Source organism: Oryx dammah, unplaced genomic scaffold (genome assembly GCF_014754425.2).
Source record: "Oryx dammah isolate SB20612 unplaced genomic scaffold, SCBI_Odam_1.1 HiC_scaffold_1, whole genome shotgun sequence".
NCBI lineage: Eukaryota > Metazoa > Chordata > Mammalia > Artiodactyla > Bovidae > Oryx > Oryx dammah.
In genome coordinates, this window is record NW_024070185.1 from 100609108 (window position 1) to 100630110 (window position 21003).

General features: G+C 41.5%; 1 protein-coding gene across 4 annotated transcripts; it reads left to right on the forward strand.

The window, feature by feature from the left end:
• Positions 1-26: 26 nt before the first annotated feature.
• PRPF4 (pre-mRNA processing factor 4) lies at positions 27-20132 on the forward strand. 4 transcript variants are annotated; one of them, XM_040239357.1, is made up of 14 exons: positions 27-156; positions 890-1067; positions 2900-3086; positions 9312-9399; positions 9818-9897; positions 10068-10161; positions 10657-10751; positions 12190-12248; positions 12680-12803; positions 15153-15242; positions 17674-17796; positions 17907-18014; positions 18104-18222; positions 19082-20132. In XM_040239357.1, the coding sequence occupies exons 1-14, from the start codon at positions 124-126 to the stop codon at positions 19273-19275; spliced, it is 1572 nt and encodes a 523-aa protein (XP_040095291.1). In that variant the 5' UTR covers positions 27-123; the 3' UTR covers positions 19276-20132. The 4 variants fall into 4 exon arrangements, with proteins under 4 accessions (XP_040095291.1, XP_040095305.1, XP_040095315.1 ...); XM_040239371.1 differs by having other exon boundaries at positions 27-150; XM_040239381.1 differs by having other exon boundaries at positions 35-150; positions 12151-12248.
• The last annotated feature ends 871 nt before the right edge of the window (positions 20133-21003 follow it).

Below are 21003 nucleotides of genomic sequence, written 5' to 3' on the forward strand. Positions count from 1 at the left end.
TGCTGCGTCCGACCTAGGACCACTTCCGGTCGGTGACGTAGTTCCGCTTTGCTGGGCGCGCGGTGGACGGTCTGAAACGTAGAGCGCGGCTTTCGCTGGGGCTTCGCGTCCCCGGAGCCCAGCATGGCTTCCTCACGACCCTCCTCCACGGTACAGGTCTCATTCTGGCAGGGAGCGCTGAGGGGGTGGGGGTCCCTGCGAAACAGGGCCGTGAAGGAACGGGCTACGATGGTGGAGGGCCGAGGAGGAAGGCTGCGGTGTTTTCCTAATTCTTGGGTGCTTCCATCTGTTTTAGCTTGTTTTCACCTCTCACTCCAGCCCCGAAATCTAAATCTCTCTTCCGTCTGGTTCAGAAACGGAGCTCTGAAAGGGAGTAGAGTCTTGGCTAAGATTTATGACACCTTCAGAGCTCTTAATTGTAACGAGGCCTCCTAACTTATCTACTGCTTCATATCCGAAACGTTTGAAATGTATGAACAGGAACTTTCTAACTTGTCCCCCGTACCACCGCGTTGGTTATTTCAGTTATCCTTGATACCCCTGTGATAAGCAGTAATTCTGGAAATTTCGTAAAAGCCAAGAAGAGATTTCACCTGCTGCAACCGTATGAAATACACATGTTCGAGAGAAAACCTTTGACAGAAAAATCAGCACGAGAAATTCACTAGTTTTATCCATCTCTTCCTATCTACAAAACTTAAGTGATTAAGAGACTGGAACCACTCTTTCCCGCCACCCCCAGATTAAGGAAGACACATTTTAACTGCTGCCCGCTTTGTCCTTTGTGTGGGGGAGAAATAGGTTTGAAGCTCTAAGCTGCATTCTGCTGCGAAACCTATTAGGTTGCTAAGATTAAGCTTTAGGTTAATCTAGGTCTTTGTTTTAGCAGGCAACCAAAACTAAGGCACCAGATGACTTAGTGGCTCCTGTTGTGAAGAAACCACACATCTATTATGGAAGTTTGGAAGAGAAGGAGAGGGAGCGTCTGGCCAAAGGAGAATCTGGGCTTTTGGGAAAAGAAGGACTCAAAGCAGGAATTGAAGCAGGAAACATTAACATAACCTCTGGTAAGATGCAAATTGTGAGTTTATCTTTACCTTTGGTGCTCAAATTTTCTGTAATGATTACTTGCCTCAACTTAAATATCACTAGTTTATGTCAAGAAAGTACAACTAATAAGCTTGCACCTATCGAAGTCCATATTCTCCACCTACCTGACTTGGTCTTATCATCCAAAGAACCTTTTTCTTAAAACCTTTTATACAGTTTTTCTTCAGTGAATTGTTAGTAATTTTACTAGGAATTTATTCAGTGTGTATTTGAATTCAGAGTGATTTCCTTTGTCTTCTGGAGATCTAGTGTAGTTCTGGCATTAGCTTGGAGTTACTGTGTTTCCTAATATTCTCCTCATTTTAGTTTTTCAACTGTTTTTCACCCAAAATGAAATTCTCTCTTTTAAATTTTAAAGTGATAGCCATCTTTATTTTGAAAGCAATTAAACAATAAAGAAAATGAAGTAGAAAAACCTGTAATCTTTATTAATTGGAGCTATGTCATTTCAAGAACTTAATAAAGCTATAAAAATACACTTTTTTCCCCATAAATGAAATCACGATAAATTGTTTTGTAACCTGCGTTTGTCATTCTGAATACTGTTAAATGGGCTTTCCTGATGGCTCAGTGGGTAAAGAATTCACCTGCAATGCAAGACACAGGAGACAAGGTGGTTTTGATCACTGGGTGGGGAAGATCCCCTGGAAGAGGAAATGGCAACCTACTGCAGTATTTCTTGCATGGAAAACCCCACGGACAGAGGGGTCTGGTGGGCTACAGTCCCCCAGGTCACAAAGAGTTGGAAACAAGTAAGCCAGTAAGTACGCACACACTGTTGAGGGTATTTTTTCATGCCAGTAGCTAGTAGTCTACTATATTTTAAAAATAAAATTCATGTTTGTCATAAGAAATTCAGACAATATGGAAGGGTATAAAAAGGCTTCTATGCAGATAGGACTGTTGTTGTTTCTCATTGACTCTCCCACACATTTTCTTTTCTATACATGTGCACTTTTCATGAGTTTTAAACCTTTTACGTTATTTTAAACATGACTGCATCACTCTTGTACTTCTCACTTCTCATCCAAATGCTTTTTTATGTGAGTTTTAAAACTAGCTACTAGATTATCCAAAAAGCCTTATAGTTAAGGCCTATCATTTTCATGGTAATTATTTCCAGCTTACTGTTAGATTTGTTAGTGTTCCTATACTGAGACTATTTCAGAGAGTAGCTTTGGCTACTGTTAAAATGTTTCTATTTTGCCATGGATAGAAAGCCTAGTTAACTTGTTAAAAGTGCTCTATATTCTCATTGTCTCATGAAAGCTGCGTGTTTATGTAAGTTGCCAAATGAAACAAGATGACTTGAACCAGTTTCTGGCCTTTAAAACCTCATTTAGTTTTCTGTGTTTGGCATACTTTAATAAACCGAGAAACTGTAAAGTTTCTAACAGATTAGTTAACTGTCCCTAGAGGCATGCAGCAGAGAAGGCAACGGCACCCCACTCCAGTGCTCTCACCTGGAAAATCCCATGGACGGAGGAGCCGGGTGGGCTGCAGTCCATGGGGTCGCTAAGAGTCGGACACGACTGAGCGACTTCACTTTCACTTTTCACTTTCATGCATTGGAGAAGGAAATGGCAATCCACTCCAGTGTTCTTGCCTGGAGAATCCCAGGGATGGGATAGCCTGGTGGGCTGCCGTCTATGGGGTCGCACAGAGTTGGACACGACTGAAGTGACTTAGCAGCAGCAGCAGAGGCATGTAAACTCCAGTTGTAAGAACTTATTTCTCTCTAATTGAAGAAGATTGGTGATTATGCTAATATTGCCTGTTCTGTTTATAGGAGAAGTGTTTGAAATTGAAGAGCACATCAGTGAGAGACAGGCTGAAGTGTTAGCAGAGTTTGAGAGAAGGAAGCGAGCCCGGCAAATCAACGTTTCCACAGATGACTCAGAGGTCAAGGCTTGCCTTAGAGCTTTGGGGGAACCCATCACACTTTTTGGAGAAGGTCCTGCTGAAAGAAGAGAAAGGTACCCTTTCTAAGTACTTACTCTTTTTTAATCACAGGATTATAGTTCCAGATTTTAGTTGTTGTTGTAGTTCAGTCACTAAGTCATGTCTGACTCTTTGTGTCCCCATGAACTTCCCTGTCCTTCACTGTCTCCCGGAGCTTGCTCAGACTCATGTCCATTGAGTCAGTGACGCCATCCAACTGTCTCATCCTGTCGTCTTCTTCTCCTCCTGCCCTCAGTCTTTCCTAGCATCAGGGTCTTTTCTAGTGAGTTGGCTCTTCACATCAGGTGGCCAAAGTATTGGAGCTTCAGTTTCAGCATCAGTCCTTCCAATGAATTTTGGAGGATTGATTTCCTTTAGGATGGACTGGTTTGATCTTGCTGTCCAAGGGACTCTCAAGAGTCTTCTCCAACCCCACAGTTCAAAAGCATTGATTTTTCGGTACTCTGCCTTCTTTACGGTCCGCATCCATACATGACTACTGGATAAACCATAACCTTGAGTATATGGAACTTTTTCAGCCAAGTGATGTCTCTGCTTTTTAATGCAGTGTCTAGGTTTGTCATAGCTATTCTTAGGAGCAAGTGTCTTTTAATTTCATGACTGCAGTCACCATCCACATTGATTTTGAAGCCCAAGAAAATGAAATCTGACACTTTGCACTTTTTCCCTATTTGCTATGAAGTGATTCAACCAGATGCCATGATGTTCATTTTTTGAAAGTTGAATTTAAGCCAGCTTTTTTCACTCTCCTCTTTCACTTTCATCAAGAGGCTCTTTAGTTCCTCTTCACTTTCTGCCATTATTTAGTTGATAATTGTAGCTAATCCTTTAATAGAATGTCTCACATAATGTTGACAGAATATCTTATTAAGTTGTGTGAATATGCTTTAGTCCATAATCTAAGTCTTAGGCCAGTTTATTCTCCACTACTAATTTTTCTTTATAAACTGTGAAGATGTTAACATGTTCCTTCCCCTTCCTCTGCTTAGTGTGTAGTTTTGAGTTGGGTAAAATTTGTCACTGAACTCTGAAAATTTAAACAGCAAACGCGTTTTTTGTCATTAACATAAAACATGATGGTAAGTGTTTTTTGGACATTATTGAAAAGAGGTATTTTCCTCAGATAATGCTACTTTTATGATTCTGAAGTTCCAAAACTTTCAGTGACAGGCTAGTCGTGTGCAGTTACGAGGATGTGACCTGCCTGCCTCTTCAGGACTTGGGGCTCAACTATTCCTCACTTACTACATTTACCCTCTTAAGGTCCTTGCCACCCTTCAGCCCAGTGCAAACTGACTGACCACTACCACGTTGAAATGGCTGTTCATTAAGGTCATCAGCTCATCTTTACTAAGAATAGCCCCAGTACACTGCCACCTATTCCATCCTTCAAACGCTCCCTTTCCTTGGCTCCCATAAAACCCAGTCCTCCTGGTTTTCCTCGTGTTTCTTTAGCTAACTCTTCTAAGCCTCATTTTCCCCCTGCGTAACCTTTATAAACTGCTGTTGGTTGTCCTTGTCCTACACCAGCCATGAAGGATCAGGTCCATTCCCATGGCATGGTTTATATGGAGTTTATATGGACTCCCATGGCATGGAGTCTGATGACTCCCAGGTCTCTGTAGCCTGGCTATTCTATAGTCTCAAATTTGACATCTAAGTTGTTGTTCAGTCACCAAGTCGTGTCCAACTCTTTGCAACCCCAGGGACTGCAGCATGCCAGGCCTCCCTGTACCTCACCATCTCTTGGAGTTTGCCCAGGTTCATGTCCATTGAATTGATGATGCCATCCAACCATCTCATCCTCTGTTGCCCTCTTCTCCTGCTATCTTCAGTCTTTGCCAGCATCAGGGTCTCTTCCAGTTAGTTGGCTGTTTTCATCAGGTGGCCAGAGTATGGAGCTTCAGCTTCAACATCAGTCCTTCCAATGAAAATATTCAGGGTTAATTTCCTTTGAGATTGACTGGTTTGATCTCCTTGCTGTCCAAGGGACTCTCAAGAGCCTTCTCCAGCACCACAGTTTGAAAGCATCAGTTCTTCAGTTCTCACATGCGTACGTGACTACTGGAAACACCATAGCTGTGACCGTACAGACCTTTTTCAGCTAAGTGGTGTCTCTGCTTTTTAATATACTGTCTGGGTTTATCATTGCTTTCCTTCCAGAAAGCAGTCATCTTTAATTTCATGGCTGCAGTCACCATCCGCAGTGATTTTCTTCATCCCAAGAAGAGGAAATTTGTCTCTGCTTCCACCTTTTCCTTAAGACCAGAGGCCATATTTAATTAGATTTTTTTAATATTTAGTTTCAAGCCGACTTTTTCACTCTCTTTCACCCTCATCAAGGAGCTCTTTAGTTCCTCCTTGCTTTCTGCCATTAGAGTGGTATCATCTGTATATCTGAGGCTATTGATATTTCTCCCAGCAATCTTGATTCCAGCTTGTGAGTCATCCAGCCTGGCATTTCCATGATGTACTCTACGTATAAGTTAAATAAGCAGAATGACAGTATACAGCCTTGTCATACTGCTTTCTTAATTTTGAACCAGTCGTTTATTCCATATAAGGTTCTAACTTGTTTTCTTTACCCGCATATAGGTTTCTCTGGTGACAGGTAAGATGGTCTGGTATTCACATCTCTTATTTAAGAGTTTTTCACAGTTGTGATCCACACAGTCAAAGGCTTTCGCATAGTCAGTGAAACAGAAGTAGATGTTTTTCTGGAATTCCTTTGCTTTCTCTATGATCAGCGAATGTTGGCGATTTGGTCTTTGGTTCCTCTGCCTTTTCTAAACCCAGCTTGTACATCTGGAAGTTTGCATTCAAGTATTGCTGAAGCCTAGCTTAAAGGATTTTGAGCATAACCTTACTAGCATGGGAAGTGAGCGCAATTGTCTGGTAGTTTAAACGTTCTTTAGTACTGTCCTTCTTAGGAATTAGGATGAAGATTGACCTTTTTCAGTTCTGTGACCACTGCTGAGTTTTCCCAAATTTGCTGAGATGCTGAATGCAGCACTTTAATAGCATCGTCTTTTAGGCTTTGAAATAGCCCAGCTGGAATTCCATCACCTCTGCTAGCTTTCTTGGCAGCAGTGCTTCTGAAGGCACTCATGATGTTTGGCTCTAGGTGAGTGACCACACCATCATGGCTATCCAGATCATTAAGATCTTTTCTGTACAGTTCTTCTGTGTATGCTTGCCATCTCTTCTTGATCTCTTCTGCTTTTATTAGATCTTTACCGTTTCTGTCCATTATTGTGCCCATCTTTGCATGAAATGTTCCTTTGATATCTCCAGTTTTCTCGAAGAGATCTCTAGTCTTTCTTGTTCTGTTTTCCTCTGTTTCTTTGCATTGTTCTTTGACGAAGGCCTTCTCTCTCCTTGCTAGTCTCTGGAACTCTGCATTCAGTTGAGTATACCTTTCCTTTTCTCCCTTGCTTTTCTCTTCTCTTCTTTCCTCAGCTATTTGTAAGACTTTGTCAGACAACCACTTTGCCTTATTGCATTTCTTTTCCTTTGGGATGGTTTTAGTCAGTGCCTCCTCATGTACGGTATTACGAACCTCTGTCCATAGTTCTTCAGACACTCTGTTCACCAGATCGAATCCCTTGAATCTATTTCTTACCTCCACTGTATGATCATGGAGGATTTGATTAGGCCGTATCTGAATGGCCTAGTGGTTTTCTGTGCTTTCTTTAGTTTAAGCCTGAATTTTGCCATAAGGAGCTGATGATGTGAGCCACAGTTAGCTTCAGGTCTTGTTTTTGCTGAGTGGATAGAGCTTCTCCATTTACAGCTGCAAAGAAGAAAATCAATCTGGCATTTGGTGATGTCCACATGTAAAGTTATCTCTTGTGTTGTTGGAAAAAGGTGTTTACTATTACCAGTATATTCTCTTGGTAGAATTCTGTTAGCCTTTGTCCTGCTTAATTTTGTACTCCAAGGCTAAACTTGCCTGTTACTCCAAGTATCTTTTGACTTGCTCCTTTTGCATTCCAATCCCCTGAGATTAACAGAACATCTTTTTTTTGGTGTTAGTTCTAGAAGATCTTATAGGTCTTCATAGAACTGGTTAGCTTCAACTTCTTCAGCATCAATGGTTGGGGCTTAAATTTGGGTTACCGTGATGTTGAATGGTTTGCCTTGGAAACGAACTGAGATCATTCTGTCATTTTTCAGATTGCATTCAAGTACTGCGTTTCAGACTCCTTTATTGACTATGATGGCTACTCCATTTCTTCTAAGGGATTCTTGCCCACTGTAGTAGATTTAATGGTCATCTGAATTAAATTTGCCCATTCCTGTCCATTTTAGTTCACTGATTCCTTAAAGATGTCGATGTTTATTCTTGCCATCTCCTGCTTGACCACTTCCAATTTACCTTTATTCATGGACCTATGTTGAATGAAATTAAAAGACACTTACTCCTTGGAAGAAAAGTTATGACCAACCTAAACAGCATATTAAAAAGCAGAGATATTACCTTGCCAACAAAGGTCCATCTAGTCAAAGCTATGGTTTTCCCAGTAGTCATGTATGGATGTGAGAGTTGGTCTTTAAAGAAAGCTGAGTGCCAAAGAGTTGATGCTTTTGAACTGTGGTGTTGGAGAAGACTCTTTAGAATCCATTGGACTGCAAGGAGATCCAACTGGTCCATCCTAAAGGAAATCAGTCCTGAATATTCATTGTAAAGACTGATGCTGAAGCTGAAACTCCAGTCCTTTGGCCGCCTGATGCGAAGAGCTGACTCATTTGAAAAGGCCCTGATGCTGGGAAAGATTGAAGGCAGAAGAAGGGGACGGCAGAGGATGAGATGGTTGGATGGCATCACCAACTCATAGACATGAGTTTGAGTAAACTCTGGGAGTTGGTGATGGACAGGGAGGCCTGGCGTGCTACAGTCCATGCGGTCACAACTGAGCAACTGAACTGAAGTGGACTAACATTGAACTCATCTATTTTCCATCCTTTTCCTATTCTTGCAAATAACACAACCATTCACACAGTTTTCAGTTAAAAACCTGCGTCACCTTCTCTGTAACCCATCAGCAAAATCTTGTTTATTCTACTTCTGAAATATACCTCCAGCATATCCTCTTTTCTCTCCCTCCACTAGTTTCACATTTAGAATGTTGTAGTAACCCCAGATTTGCTGTATTAACTGTTTGCTTAAAATCCTACAGTGTCTCTTACTAAACTTAAGAGTAAAAAACTCCTAATATGCTCTTCATCCTTACCTTGTACCCTTCTTCCTACTAGGCTTAGTAGCCATAATGATCCTCCTAGGATACTCAAGCTTTATTTTCTGTCTTTTGACTTAATTTTCCTTTTTTTGTTCCCCTCTCTCGCCTTTTGTGTTGTGATTTAGTCGCTAAGTTGTGTCTGACTCTTGCGACCCTATGGACTGTAGCCTGCCAGGCTCCTCTGTCCACGGATTTTGTAGGCAAGAATACTGGAACTCTTGCCTTTTAGAGCTTTTTTAATTCTTTGGGTTTTAGCATAAATACCACCTCCTTAAAGAAGCCCTTCCTAACCTGTGGTCCCTGGTAAAGTGAGCCCTGACATTATGGTCTGTCATGGTATGTTACTTTGTTAATAGCCTCGCAAAGGATATACTTGGACTGTTTGTTGTTTGTGTCCCTTAGGTGACTGTCTGGAGTCTCCCTCGCCACCGTCTTATTCAGTCTATTAAGACTCAAGGGGGAGGATACCACAGTATACTGAGTTCCCTCCTTTGTTCTTCCGTCTTTTTTCTCCATACTTTTCCAGGAGTCTTTCTCAAATGTAAACCCTGCTCACCCTGGCATTAGGAGCACATTGTGGCCTGGCCCCTACCGAGATTCGCAGCCATTTCTCTCACTCAGCCTTTCCCAGTACCCCATGCTCTAGCCATACTGAACTGTTGATTCCAGGCTCAACATGCTTGCCTCTAGACCTTCACATTTGTGGAACCCTCTGCCTTAGCTGTCCTTTCCGAATGTTCTTGACCTATTGACCTGATTGATTGAGGGCTCAGTTTAGAGAACATCGTCTCCACAAGGTCTTCCCTGATTCCCTCCAAGTCTAGGTGGTTTACTCATGATTCCCCTTAGCACCCTGTGAAGTCAAGGGTGTTTCATAGTCATTTTCTATACTTAGCGCATCAAGAGTGTCCAACACACTGTGGCGCTGAGTGAAGTAAGGTGAAAGTCCTGCTTTACCTTATCTCAACTCTATTTAAATTCTGCTCTTCTTTGTTACAGGTTAAGAAATATCCTCTCAGTGGTCGGTACTGATGCCTTAAAAAAGACCAAAAAAGATGATGAGAAATCAAAGAAGTCCAAAGAAGAGGTAAAATACGTCCTTGGCTTCATAGTGTCAGCACGCGGGAGGCAAGGGGCTAGTTCTCTCGTTTTCTGTTTTCAGAGCTGAGCTTTGCCTCGGATGAGGCTTAGAGCAGGGGTTGGAGACTGCTGTTCAGGAGTTGGCAGTTGTTTGTGGTTCCTTTGTAGATACAAACGGAGTTAAGCGAGTTTCCCATTTTGGGAAAGAAGCACAGCATTCCTGGTTTCCCTTTTAAAAAGGAACCAGAAATCATCCAATAAGAACTCATAGAAAGAAACACAGCAGAAAGTGCATATACCTGATTTCATCATATTATACTGAACTAATTCACCTTTTTCCTGGGCAGTTACAGTAGGGAATTGATAGCTATGAAAGAGGCAGGGATGCCTCAGACTTGACATTTCTGCTCTTATTTAACTTTCAGTATCAGCAGACCTGGTACCATGAAGGACCAAACAGCCTGAAGGTTGCTAGACTGTGGATTGCTAATTATTCACTGCCCAGGTAAGGAGAAATTTGAGAAGGAGGAAGAAGCATGCTTCTTGTTTCCTCTCAGGGACTGAGGATCTGCTTTATAGTGACTGTGGTTGTTAGTTGAAATTGAGTGGTACAGAGACTTCTGTGGACCCTTGTTTCCAGCCAGCTTGCCCAGGGTAATGTTTTCTGTGTTACAGGGCAATGAAACGCTTAGAAGAGGCCCGTCTTCATAAAGAGATTCCTGAGACAACTAGAACCTCCCAGATGCAAGAGCTGCACAAATCTCTCCGAGTAAGACGCTCTCTGCGATTGCCCAATGTTTTAAAGATTTCTTGCAGTGTTTATTAAATGTTCTACCTTGGCCCGCCTCTAACAAACAAAAGGCAGCTGTACATCCTTGCTTGCACTGTTGCTGCTTGGGAGGATCCATCTGTTAAGGTGTCAGGGAACCTACTGTACTTTGTACTAGGCAGGGGCCTGTGGTTCTTGTGCTGTAATTCTCCCTTTTAATGTGTTAGATTGTACTTTAAGTCTTGCCATTGCTTTCTGGTTTATATTTAGTGGACAGAGAAGCTATTGACACAGACTGTAGATGACAACATGAGGGAGTTCCAGATAAGCCTTGACTCGGTTCATTCATTGATTTGTAGAAGTGTCTCCTGACAAAAGAGGAGGGGTGGGGAATCTTAGGGTGGGTTAAAACTGAAAAGGTTTGTTTTTTATGGTGGAAAAGCCAAGAAAGTCTTGGGTTAGCATTTAATGATTCCTTGTTTGTCTTTTTTTAAGTCTTTGAATAATTTCTGCAGTCAGATTGGGGATGATCGGCCTATCTCCTACTGTCACTTTAGTCCCAATTCCAAAATGCTGGCCACAGCTTGTTGGTAAGTCCCCATTTTAGAGTTTTGTTTTCTTTTCCCTGAAGGGGGTTCTGGGGGCAAAGTCAACATTTGTTTTGGAAGGGCATTGCTTTTCCCTGGTGGCTCGGCTGGTAAAGAATCCGCCTGCATTGTGGGAAACCTGGGTTCAGTCTCTGGGTTGGGAAGATCTGGAGAAGGGAAAGGCTACCCACTCCAGTATTGTGGCCTTGAGAATTCCATGGACTGTATAGTCCATGGGGTCGCAAAGAGTCAGACGTGACTGAGCTACTTTCAAAAAAAAGGTGAAAAATAAATAGAAGGCCATTGCCATCCCATTTTCCTCTGCTGCTCATGATCACATCAAACTAGAGGTGGTAATGTGTACCCATTGTAGTTTATAATAGAGCTTTCAGTTCTCATGTGTCAGTCATATTCTTGGCATTAGCATCATTTTGGAACAGGTATATTAGTACAGGGAGTTTATAGACTAATTATACATACCTTGATATAGCTTGTCTTTATTAGTTATGTGACCTAAACAAGATACTTCATACTTTTAGTTATGTGACCTAAGCAAGATACTTCTGTGTAAGCTTCAGTTTCTTTATCTGTAAAGCAAAGCGAATTACCGTTTTTGTGTTTATTCTGTTTTCTGTTTGCCATCGCATATGCAAAAAACTTCTAAGGTGTGAAACTTTGTTGTTTTGTTCTGTTCGGTCACTTAGTGTTCTTGTGGGACATTGTCATCTAGTGAGGGGCAATCTTCCTTACACTGTACACACAGAAGCTACCTGACTAGGCAGAAATCAAGACCAGTTCAGGAGAAAACCGAGGACCTGTGTAGATCGTCCACCTCTTCAAAGCCTCAGCCGTCTTTATTATAAAGTAGAAATGACTCACTTTGCTGTGCAGCAGAAACTGACACAACATTGTAAATCATCTATACTCCAGTTTAAAAAATTAATTACAGAAAATAAAATGAATACACAAGTAGAGTAGAAATGATCATTCCTGTCTTAGGTACCTCACAAATCTGTTATAAGGGTTATCTGAGATGATAGATATAAAAGTAATTTGTTGGAATTTTTCAAAATAAAGCAGTTTTTTTAAAATTTAATTACTTTGTAAGTAATATGCTATTCATATTTAAGGAGATAGTATCATTATTAATATTACAGTTAGATAATTTAATTTGTCCTACTTTGCCTAGAAATTGGTCCAAAAGTTAAGGAGAAGAGCAACTTGTGCTATAATATTTATAGTCCAGTAGAGGCCTTTGTTTGCTTCAGACCTGGTTATAGCTTTCTTACATAACCCTTCAAATGATAAGTCTTTTCTTTTTTGTCTGCCACTATAACGATTTTGCGGGGGTAAGAAGAAATTGTCCTTTAGTAATGTTACCAAGATACCTTTTCCTTCCCAGACCAACCCTGGCTGAGATGCTTTCCTTTGTATTTGATAGGAGTGGGCTTTGCAAGCTCTGGTCTGTTCCCGATTGCAACCTCCTTCACACTCTTCGAGGTGAGTTAGACTCTTACCTAAATCTTGGTCTTTTTCCCAATTCAAACTCTATCAAGCAGTGTAACTCTTAAAGCTCTACTGGACACTCAGACCGAGTACACACACAATTAATTCTTGATATGATCTGACTTGGTTTGGTTTTCTTTGACTGCAAGGCTGAATGATAATGACATCATATGCATATTTCTCTCTCATGTCCAGCCCTACTCTGGCATTTACAGTCTCTAAAGCAGGAAACTTTTTTGTGTGTGTTTAGCTTTTTTTTAATGTAATTTATACGTTTAAAATTTCAGTTTTTTAGTAGTTGAATAATACTTTGTAGGTTCACATTTTCTGAAATGTGTATATATAATATTCCTAATTGTGTATATTTACACTTAAGTTATAACGGAACAGCAGCCCTTTAATTTCCATCTCTTACACTCCTTCAGGCCATAACACAAACGTGGGAGCGATCGTATTCCATCCCAAATCCACAGTCTCCTTGGACCAAAAAGACGTCAACCTGGCCTCTTGTGCTGCTGATGGGTCTGTGAAGCTGTGGAGCCTTGACAGGTGAATATTACTGCTCTGTCCGCACGGCAGTCACCACAGTAAACAGTTGATTGGTTGGCCCTAGGGACCTAGAACTCTGTACCTTGGTTTTTGCCTCTAATACAGTGACCACTGTTTCCTGGTTCCAGTTATTCTGGAACGATCCATTATACCTGCCATTGCAATAGATTGACATTGGAGAAATGCACTATTTGGTAGATTGACTGAAAATAATACTCCAGACAATACATTGGTTCTTAGCAAACAGCCGCAGGGGAGAGAAAGAAGGCTATGTCCAGCAGTATTGCCAAGGAAGTGGTATCTCCTCCCAGTATCGTCATCCTTTACCTAAACCATATTTTCCAATTACAACAGGCTTGTCTGTTTTAATGTGTTTGTGATTATTTATTGTCCAAGAAATAGTTAGAAGCACCTTGTTGCCGAAAAGACTTCTGAATTCAGTTGCTTAGTTTTCCTTCTTTGGGAAAGCACATAAGGCTTTTGTTCTAGGATTTTGTGAGGAGCTAATTAGTGTCTCCACTCTGCTAGACAGGATCTTACCTGTGAGCACAGCAAGTTTTAATTGGCTTTGGTAATAAGTAGCAATATTTGTTCCCCTAGGGTTTTGATTAGTTTTGTGTATCCACATTAATAGTGCTCCCTTTTTAATTGCCCTCTTTAGGGTTTGTGTTTATTTCCTTTCACTGGTGTTTCAGATCTTCTTTCTGCTGTTGCTGATAGTAGAATTTAACAGCCACTGAAGGAAACTAAGCCTCTGTTTAGGAGTTCTTCTTTCATGTGGATCCTTGGACAAGCTGAAGTTTGAGATAAAATTATCTATAATCCACTTGTACCAGAAATGTTTGATATTGCCCTGCATCTCTATCCAAGTATGTTTCTTTCTAGACTCTCAGCAGTCCTTTGGTTCAGAGAAATTATTTTGCTTGTTAGGTTGAAGTATCTTTCATTTTTCTCTTAATGGTAAGTGGTATAGAATTGAGAGTTTGTTGACAGTGAACTGAAATAGAAGGACAATGCTTACTGAAGTGCTGCGGCATCTCCTTCTGCTTCATTGACTACACTGAAGCCTTTGACTGTATGGATCACAACAAATTGTGGAAAATTCTGAGAGAGATGGGAATACCAGACCACTTGACCTGCCTCCTGTGAAACCTGCATGCAGGTCAAGAAGCAACAGTTAGAACCGGACATGGAACAACACACTGGTCAAAATTTGGAAAGGAGTACGTCAAGGCTGTATATTTTCACCCTGCTTATTTGATGTACAAGCAGAGTAAATCATGAGAAATGCCGGGCTGGATGAAGCACAAGCTGGAATCAAGATTGCCTGGAGAAATATCAATAACCTCAGATATGCAGATGACACCACCCTTATAGGAGAAAGCGAAGAGGAACTAAAGGGCCTCTTGATGAAAGGTGAAAGAAGAGAGTGAAAAAGCTGGCTTAAAATTCACATTGAAAAAACTAAGATCATGGCATCTCGTCCCATCACTTCATGGCAAATAGATGGGGAAACAATGGAAACAGTGACAGACTTTATCTTCTTGGACTCCAAAATCACTGTAGATGTCGACCGCAACCATGAAATTAAAAGACACTTGCCTCTTGGAAGAAAAGTGATAACAAACCTAGATAGCATATTAAAAAGCAGAGGCATTACTTTACTAACAGAGGTGCATATACACAAAACTATGGCTTTTCCAGTAGTCATTTATGGATGTGAGAGTTGGACCATAAAGAAGGCTGAGCTCCGAAGAACTGATGTTTTTGAACTGTGGTGCTGGAGAAGACTCTTGAGAGTCCCTTGAACTGCAAGGAGATCAAATCAGTCCATCCTAAAGGATATCAAACCTGAATATTCAGTGGAAGGACTGAAGCTGAAGCTCCAATACTTTGGCCACGTGATGTGAAGAACTGACTCATTGGAAAATACCCTGATGCTGCAAAAGATTGAAAGCAGGAGGAGAAAGGGACGAGAGGATGAGATGTTTGGATGGTATCACTGACTCCATGGACATGAATTTGAGCAAGCTCCAGGAGATGGTGAAGGACAGGGAGGCCTGGCCTGCTGTAGTCCGTGGAGTCACAAAGAGTAGCACACAACTGAGCTACTGAACAACAGAAAACAGGCAGTGTTCCCCTGTGGACATACGTAATAGTCCCAAAGCTTTTATAACCTTGGGAGGTGATTAGATTATTGTTGGCCCTAAAATTTTAAGATTACAAGTTACAATTTGGCCTGTCCACCCATGCAGAATGAGCGCCTGTGTGCTCAACAGTTGAAAAAAATTCAGTGAATATTTACATGACTGTAAAATAGTTTGCTTACGATATTTGGTTCCTTTTCAGTGATGAACCGGTGGCAGATATTGAAGGCCACACAGTGCGTGTGGCCCGTGTAATGTGGCATCCATCAGGACGTTTCCTAGGTACCACCTGGTAAGCCATCCTCTTATTCTGTCTTCAGGTAATATTTTCTTGGACTGCAATGAATCAGAAACAAAAAAGACTATATGGTACAGTTAAGGCTAAGTGTATTTGGCTTTAGATTGCAGTTAATCTGAAATTTTGGTCACTAAATGCCAGAGAGCTAGAGTTTCCCTCTTCTCTTTCTTGGCCAATACTAGAAGTGCATTTTTTGGTGGAGGCAGGTGGCGGGGTGGGTTATACATTGTATTATAACTTCACTGCTTACAGATCAGTCTCTCTTCTTGGTTCTATAAATTCAGTGAGGCCAGAATCTATTAAAGAAGTTTTTGAGATACAATTTACATACAGTGAAATGGATTTAAGTGTATAATTTAGTCGGTCTTGACAAATGCATATATTCACATGACCCACATCCCTGTTGTGCCCACCAAACTGAGAAGTCATTTTTTTTTTGGTTGCACTGAGTCTTCGTTGCTGCCTGTGGGCTCTCTAGTTGTGGTGAACGGGCGCTGCTTTTGTTGCAGTGCACATGCATCTTATTGCAGCGGCTTCCCTCGTTGCTGACTAAGCTCAGCCTCTAGGCACGCAGGCTTCAGCAGCTGTGGCGCATGGGTGGCCCAGGTCATGTGGAATCATCCCAGACCAGGGATTATGCCCATGTCCCCTGCATTGGCAGGTGGATTCTTATCCACTGTACCACGAGGGATGTCCCTGAGAAGCATCTTGAGATGAATAATCAAGGTGGACAACTCCATCCATATAACCAGTGGATCAGTTTATCATAGGGTCACTTAGGGTGGGATCTGGCAGGCAGCAATCCTGAAGCGTTCACAGCTGCACTCTGCACCTTCAAGAAGCCATTGCAGCAATTTTATAGTTACCTAGGGTGTGGGGGTCTGTGCTTGGAAGCAGGAAGTACATTCCTAAGTCAAAATTTATGAATGGGTAACCAGTAGGTGCTGGGAATACATCAGCAAAGGTCTTCATTGTTTGACGACTAACAGAGCATGGAGGTCTCCTGGTCCTAATGCTTGTTAAACAATATCTATTAACTATTAATAAAAGCCCTTGACAATAGAAAAGTGATTTACCACACAGTACAGTTCTGGGTGGGGTCAGCAGGAGGACAGGAAGAACTGTATGGGCCCAAGACGGCATCATTTATGCTCATAGCCATACACTTGTCGATAGAGAGAACACTTGCATCACCCCAGAAAGTCCCCCATGCCTTTCCCAGCCAACTCCCCTTTCGAAAACAACCCCTGCCCTGATTTCTGTCACCATAAATTAATTCTATATGATCATACCATATAAACTCATTTGTGTCTGGGTTCTTTTACTCAGCACAACATTTTTAAGATTCATTCTTGTCGTTGCATGCATGTATCAGTAGCTCCTTTTTATTGCTGAGAAGTAGTCAGTTGCATAACTGGCAGTTTATCCATTCTCCCATTGGTGGACACTTGGGCTGTTTCCAACCCTTGGCTGCTAAGAATAAAGCTACTATACGTACTCTTGTCCAGTACTTTTGTGGACATATTTGTCTTTCCTTTCTCTTGAATAAATACCTTGGAATGCAATTGCAAGGTTATGGGGTAGATGTATATTTAACTTTTAAATTTTCCATAGTGTTGGTGTCATTCTGCATTCCCAGCATTCTAGTGTTTTTTTTTTTAAACATCTTTGCAACATTTGGCATTGGCAGTCTCATCATTTTGCCCAGTCTTGCAAGTATGTAGTGAAATCTCATGGTTTCAGTTTTTATTATTCTGATGACTGTTGGTGTTAAGTCATTTTCTTATTGACCCTTTGTGTATTTTCCTTTGGTCAGTGTTCAGGTGCTTTACTCATTTTTTAATTGAGGATTTTTTATTTGTTTTATCTTTTTTCCCATATGTATTACAGTTTTCTCATCATTTATTGAGATTTTCACTATTGAAATTGCTTTGGTGGCCGCCTTGAAAATCATTTGACCGTGTATGTGTGGGCCTCTTTATATACTCTCTATTCTATTATATTCTCTTGATTTATTTGTGATTGATTATATCCATCCCCAACATTCAGTTTAGGACCCAGTAAATGCTCAGTGAATGGAAGGACATAACAGTGAAATTGGGGAAGAAAGTAGGCGACAGAGTCTTTGTTCTGGGCCAGTCTAAGGGGATTCTTTTTTTTTAAATAGCCACTGAGGTAGTTTTTTAGGCATAGGCAGTCCATAGTTTCCCATTTAGCACCCAAGACAGATATGCTTAGTTGTGGAGACATTATTTATGCCAGAAAAGAATTTGTTAATATGGTTGTTTGAGTAGTTTCAGAAATATAACTTGAGCTCCAACTATTTATAGTACTTGGTACATTGAAGCACTTTGTACCCTTGTAATTTATAGCACTTTGTACACTTTGAGTGTCTGCTGGCTAATTATTAGCTTGACTTTTTCAGCTATGACCGCTCATGGCGCTTATGGGATTTGGAAGCTCAAGAGGAGATCCTGCACCAGGAGGGCCACAGCATGGGTGTGTATGACATTGCCTTCCATCAAGATGGCTCTTTGGCTGGCACTGGGTAAGGCTTCTTCCACATAGCCGGGGCAGCTCAGTCATCTGACCTCTGACATCTGCCTGCTTCCACAGAGAATTGGGTTCAAAGTACTCATTCATGAATTGTTTTGTCAGGGGACTGGATGCATTTGGTCGAGTTTGGGACCTGCGCACCGGACGTTGTATCATGTTCCTAGAAGGTCACCTGAAGGAAATATATGGAATAAGTTTCTCCCCCAATGGGTAAATAAGCTCACTGAAGGAGGGGTGGATGGGTTATTGGTCAGGAAGTATTCTGTGTGTCTAACTTCCTCGCTACATCTGATCCGCAGCTACCACATTGCCACTGGCAGTGGCGACAACACTTGCAAAGTGTGGGACCTTCGACAGCGACGTTGTGTCTATACCATTCCTGCCCATCAGAACCTAGTGACAGGTGTCAAGTTTGAGCGTAAGTTTTCCTTCTGTTGTAAGCCTAACTTCAAGACAAACAGATTGCATTTGCATGAAATGCAGGGCAGGTGTTAGCTTAACTTGGAAGGGGAACGTGAGAGAATCTGGACCCTGCTGAAGGAACAAATGATAATTTCCTTCTCTCGAACACCCTTTCAGACAGAGCTATGACTGCATGCTTCTTGTTGCTAGGAAGGAAAGAAGACTTCTGTGCATGTTTTGTTTTCCATGGAAGGTCCAAGCTCTTAGTTCTTAATATTATTTTGAATAGGTTGTATATCAGGGAAAGAACCAAAAGACCTTAATAATGTTATTTGTTTCCCTAAGTCTGTCTGTAGTTGTTCTCTTTTTTGTAGAGGCCTAATAAAAATGCAGATTGGAGGTTGGCGTTTTATGAATGCCGAAATAACATCTTTTTGAAAATAGTATATTCTAGTGGATTTGGGGACATCCCAGGTGGCACAGCGGTAAGGAATCCACCTGCCAGTGCACGAGATGCAAGAGATGTGGGTTTGATCCCTGGGTTGGGAAGATCCCCTGAAGGAGGAAATAGCAAGCCACTCCAGTATTCTTAATTGCTTTACTTTTTTTTTTCCTCATGTGGCATGTGGGATCTTAATTTCCCAAACAGAGGTCAAACCCATGCCCCCCTACAGTGGAGGCATGGAATCTTAACCACTGGATGGCCAGGGAAGTAACCCACTCTAATATTCTTGCCTGGAAAATTCCGTGGACAGAGGAGCCTGACAGGCCACCAAGAGTCGGCCACGACTGAGCACACAGCCTGCAGATTTGGGTTCTTTTCTTACGCTCTTGACTATTTCAGTTCCTGAAGTAATTCCTCTTCTCTTTTGTAGCTATCCATGGGAATTTCTTGCTCACTGGTGCCTATGATAACACAGCCAAGATCTGGACTCATCCAGGCTGGTCCCCTCTGAAGACTCTGGCTGGCCATGAAGGCAAAGTGATGGGCCTAGACATTTCTTCTGATGGGCAGCTCATAGCCACTTGCTCCTATGACAGGACCTTCAAGCTCTGGATGGCTGAATAGGCAGAACCATGGAAGAAGGACTCAAGCCTCATTCTCCCTTTAGAGCCATTTTCAAAAGAAAGGAATTGATATGTTTTGTTCTATCATGTATTTTGCCAATTACCATGTATATAGATCCTCAAAAGAATTGTCTCAGCTCCCACTTCAGGCAAGCAGCCCAATCCCTGGGTGTTGGTCAACCCCTTCCAGGGTTGAAAAATTTTAGTTTTCATCTTCAAGCCCCTTCATGAACTTTGTAGACATTGTTTTTATTAATCTTTTGTTTGAATGCCCTCTTGCTTCCCTCAAAGCACTCAGGGTTTTTACTTCTTGAAACCTGGCTTTCCATTACATGGTACATGTTTCAGGACTCCATGTGACCCAGCAAGCAAGACGGCTGTGCTCTGTGCAGGAAGCCCTCAAGTAGAGAAGCACATCTCACTGTGCGCTGGCTGAACAGTACCTGACAGAGCGAGAACCCTGAGAATGGAAGGCGAAGACGGAGACCACAGCTGTGTCCTGGGTTACGCGGTAGAGGTCTTACCTCATCCTGTTGAGTTCGCTTGTAATGCTAACTGCATCAGGAAGTTCAGAACTGAGCGTCTGCCTCTTCAGAAGATGTCTTCCATTTTGCTTTGAAGTTTGGCATCCTTTGTGTTACCCCAAAACTAGGCCATTGTGTCAAGATTCAGTGAAATTTTTAGGAAGCAAACATGATGTCTCTATTGTGCAAGTTCTTTTCTGTTGGTTATTTATAGGTACCCTTCATGTGGAGATAACGCTGGGGAAAAAAAAGTCCCTAATGGGTATTCCTAAACATAAACTTTATTTCTTTATTGCACACTTGCTAAGAGTAAAATCCTATTTAAAAAACTGTCCTTTAAAGAATTATTTTGTATAGTGAAGCATTTTTTTTTTTGTATAGTGAAGCATTTCCTGAGTCCACAGAGATCCATTTTTTTAAGTTTGGCATGTAACAAACGATCTCAAGTATGGCTTATTCCAATTCCATCTCCTTAGTAAGCATTCTGTGAGTCATTTTTTTAAAATAGAGGGCTGTTGCGTTGTAAGCCAGACTACAATGAACTGTATCTGGACCCTCTAATCCTTATTCATTGGCCATGCAGCAGTTACCTTCTCTTTCCACCCCAGATATACAGCCACTGAAATCTGAATTCGCACAGATTCACACAAAAGTAGAATTGGCAAGGATTGTGTATAGAGAATTGAAGGGCTTATATGATGGCTTCTTGAACATTCAAAACACGTGTCCTTTGCTTCCCAGGGAGGCTGACAGTTACTCTTGTACAAGCTATGAATGAGTGACATGTAGCTAAATAGACTTTTTAGTCTGATTTCAGTTGCAACCAAGTGGTTGCACATCCTGTGTGCCTCTGGAGGTTCTGGATTATCAGCTGTGCCTTCCATTGGGCACTTCACTCTTTTCACTGTTTAATGGGCTCTATTTCCTCCATAGTTGTAGTGGTTTAGTCACAAAGTTGTGTCCAACTCTTGCGACCCCATGGACTGTAGCCCAGCAGGCTCTTCTGTCCATGAGATTCTCCTGGCAAGAATACTGGAGTGGGTTACCATTTCCTCCCTAGTTAAGCCATGAAAAATTGTTTTTTTTTCATAACTGCCTTTGTAGTGTGTTGAAACTAATAATGAACCTTAGTATATTAGCATGCAGTTTTTAAATATAGTGTGTTCAAGATTTTCTCAAAGTGAAATTTCACAGTCATTCAAACT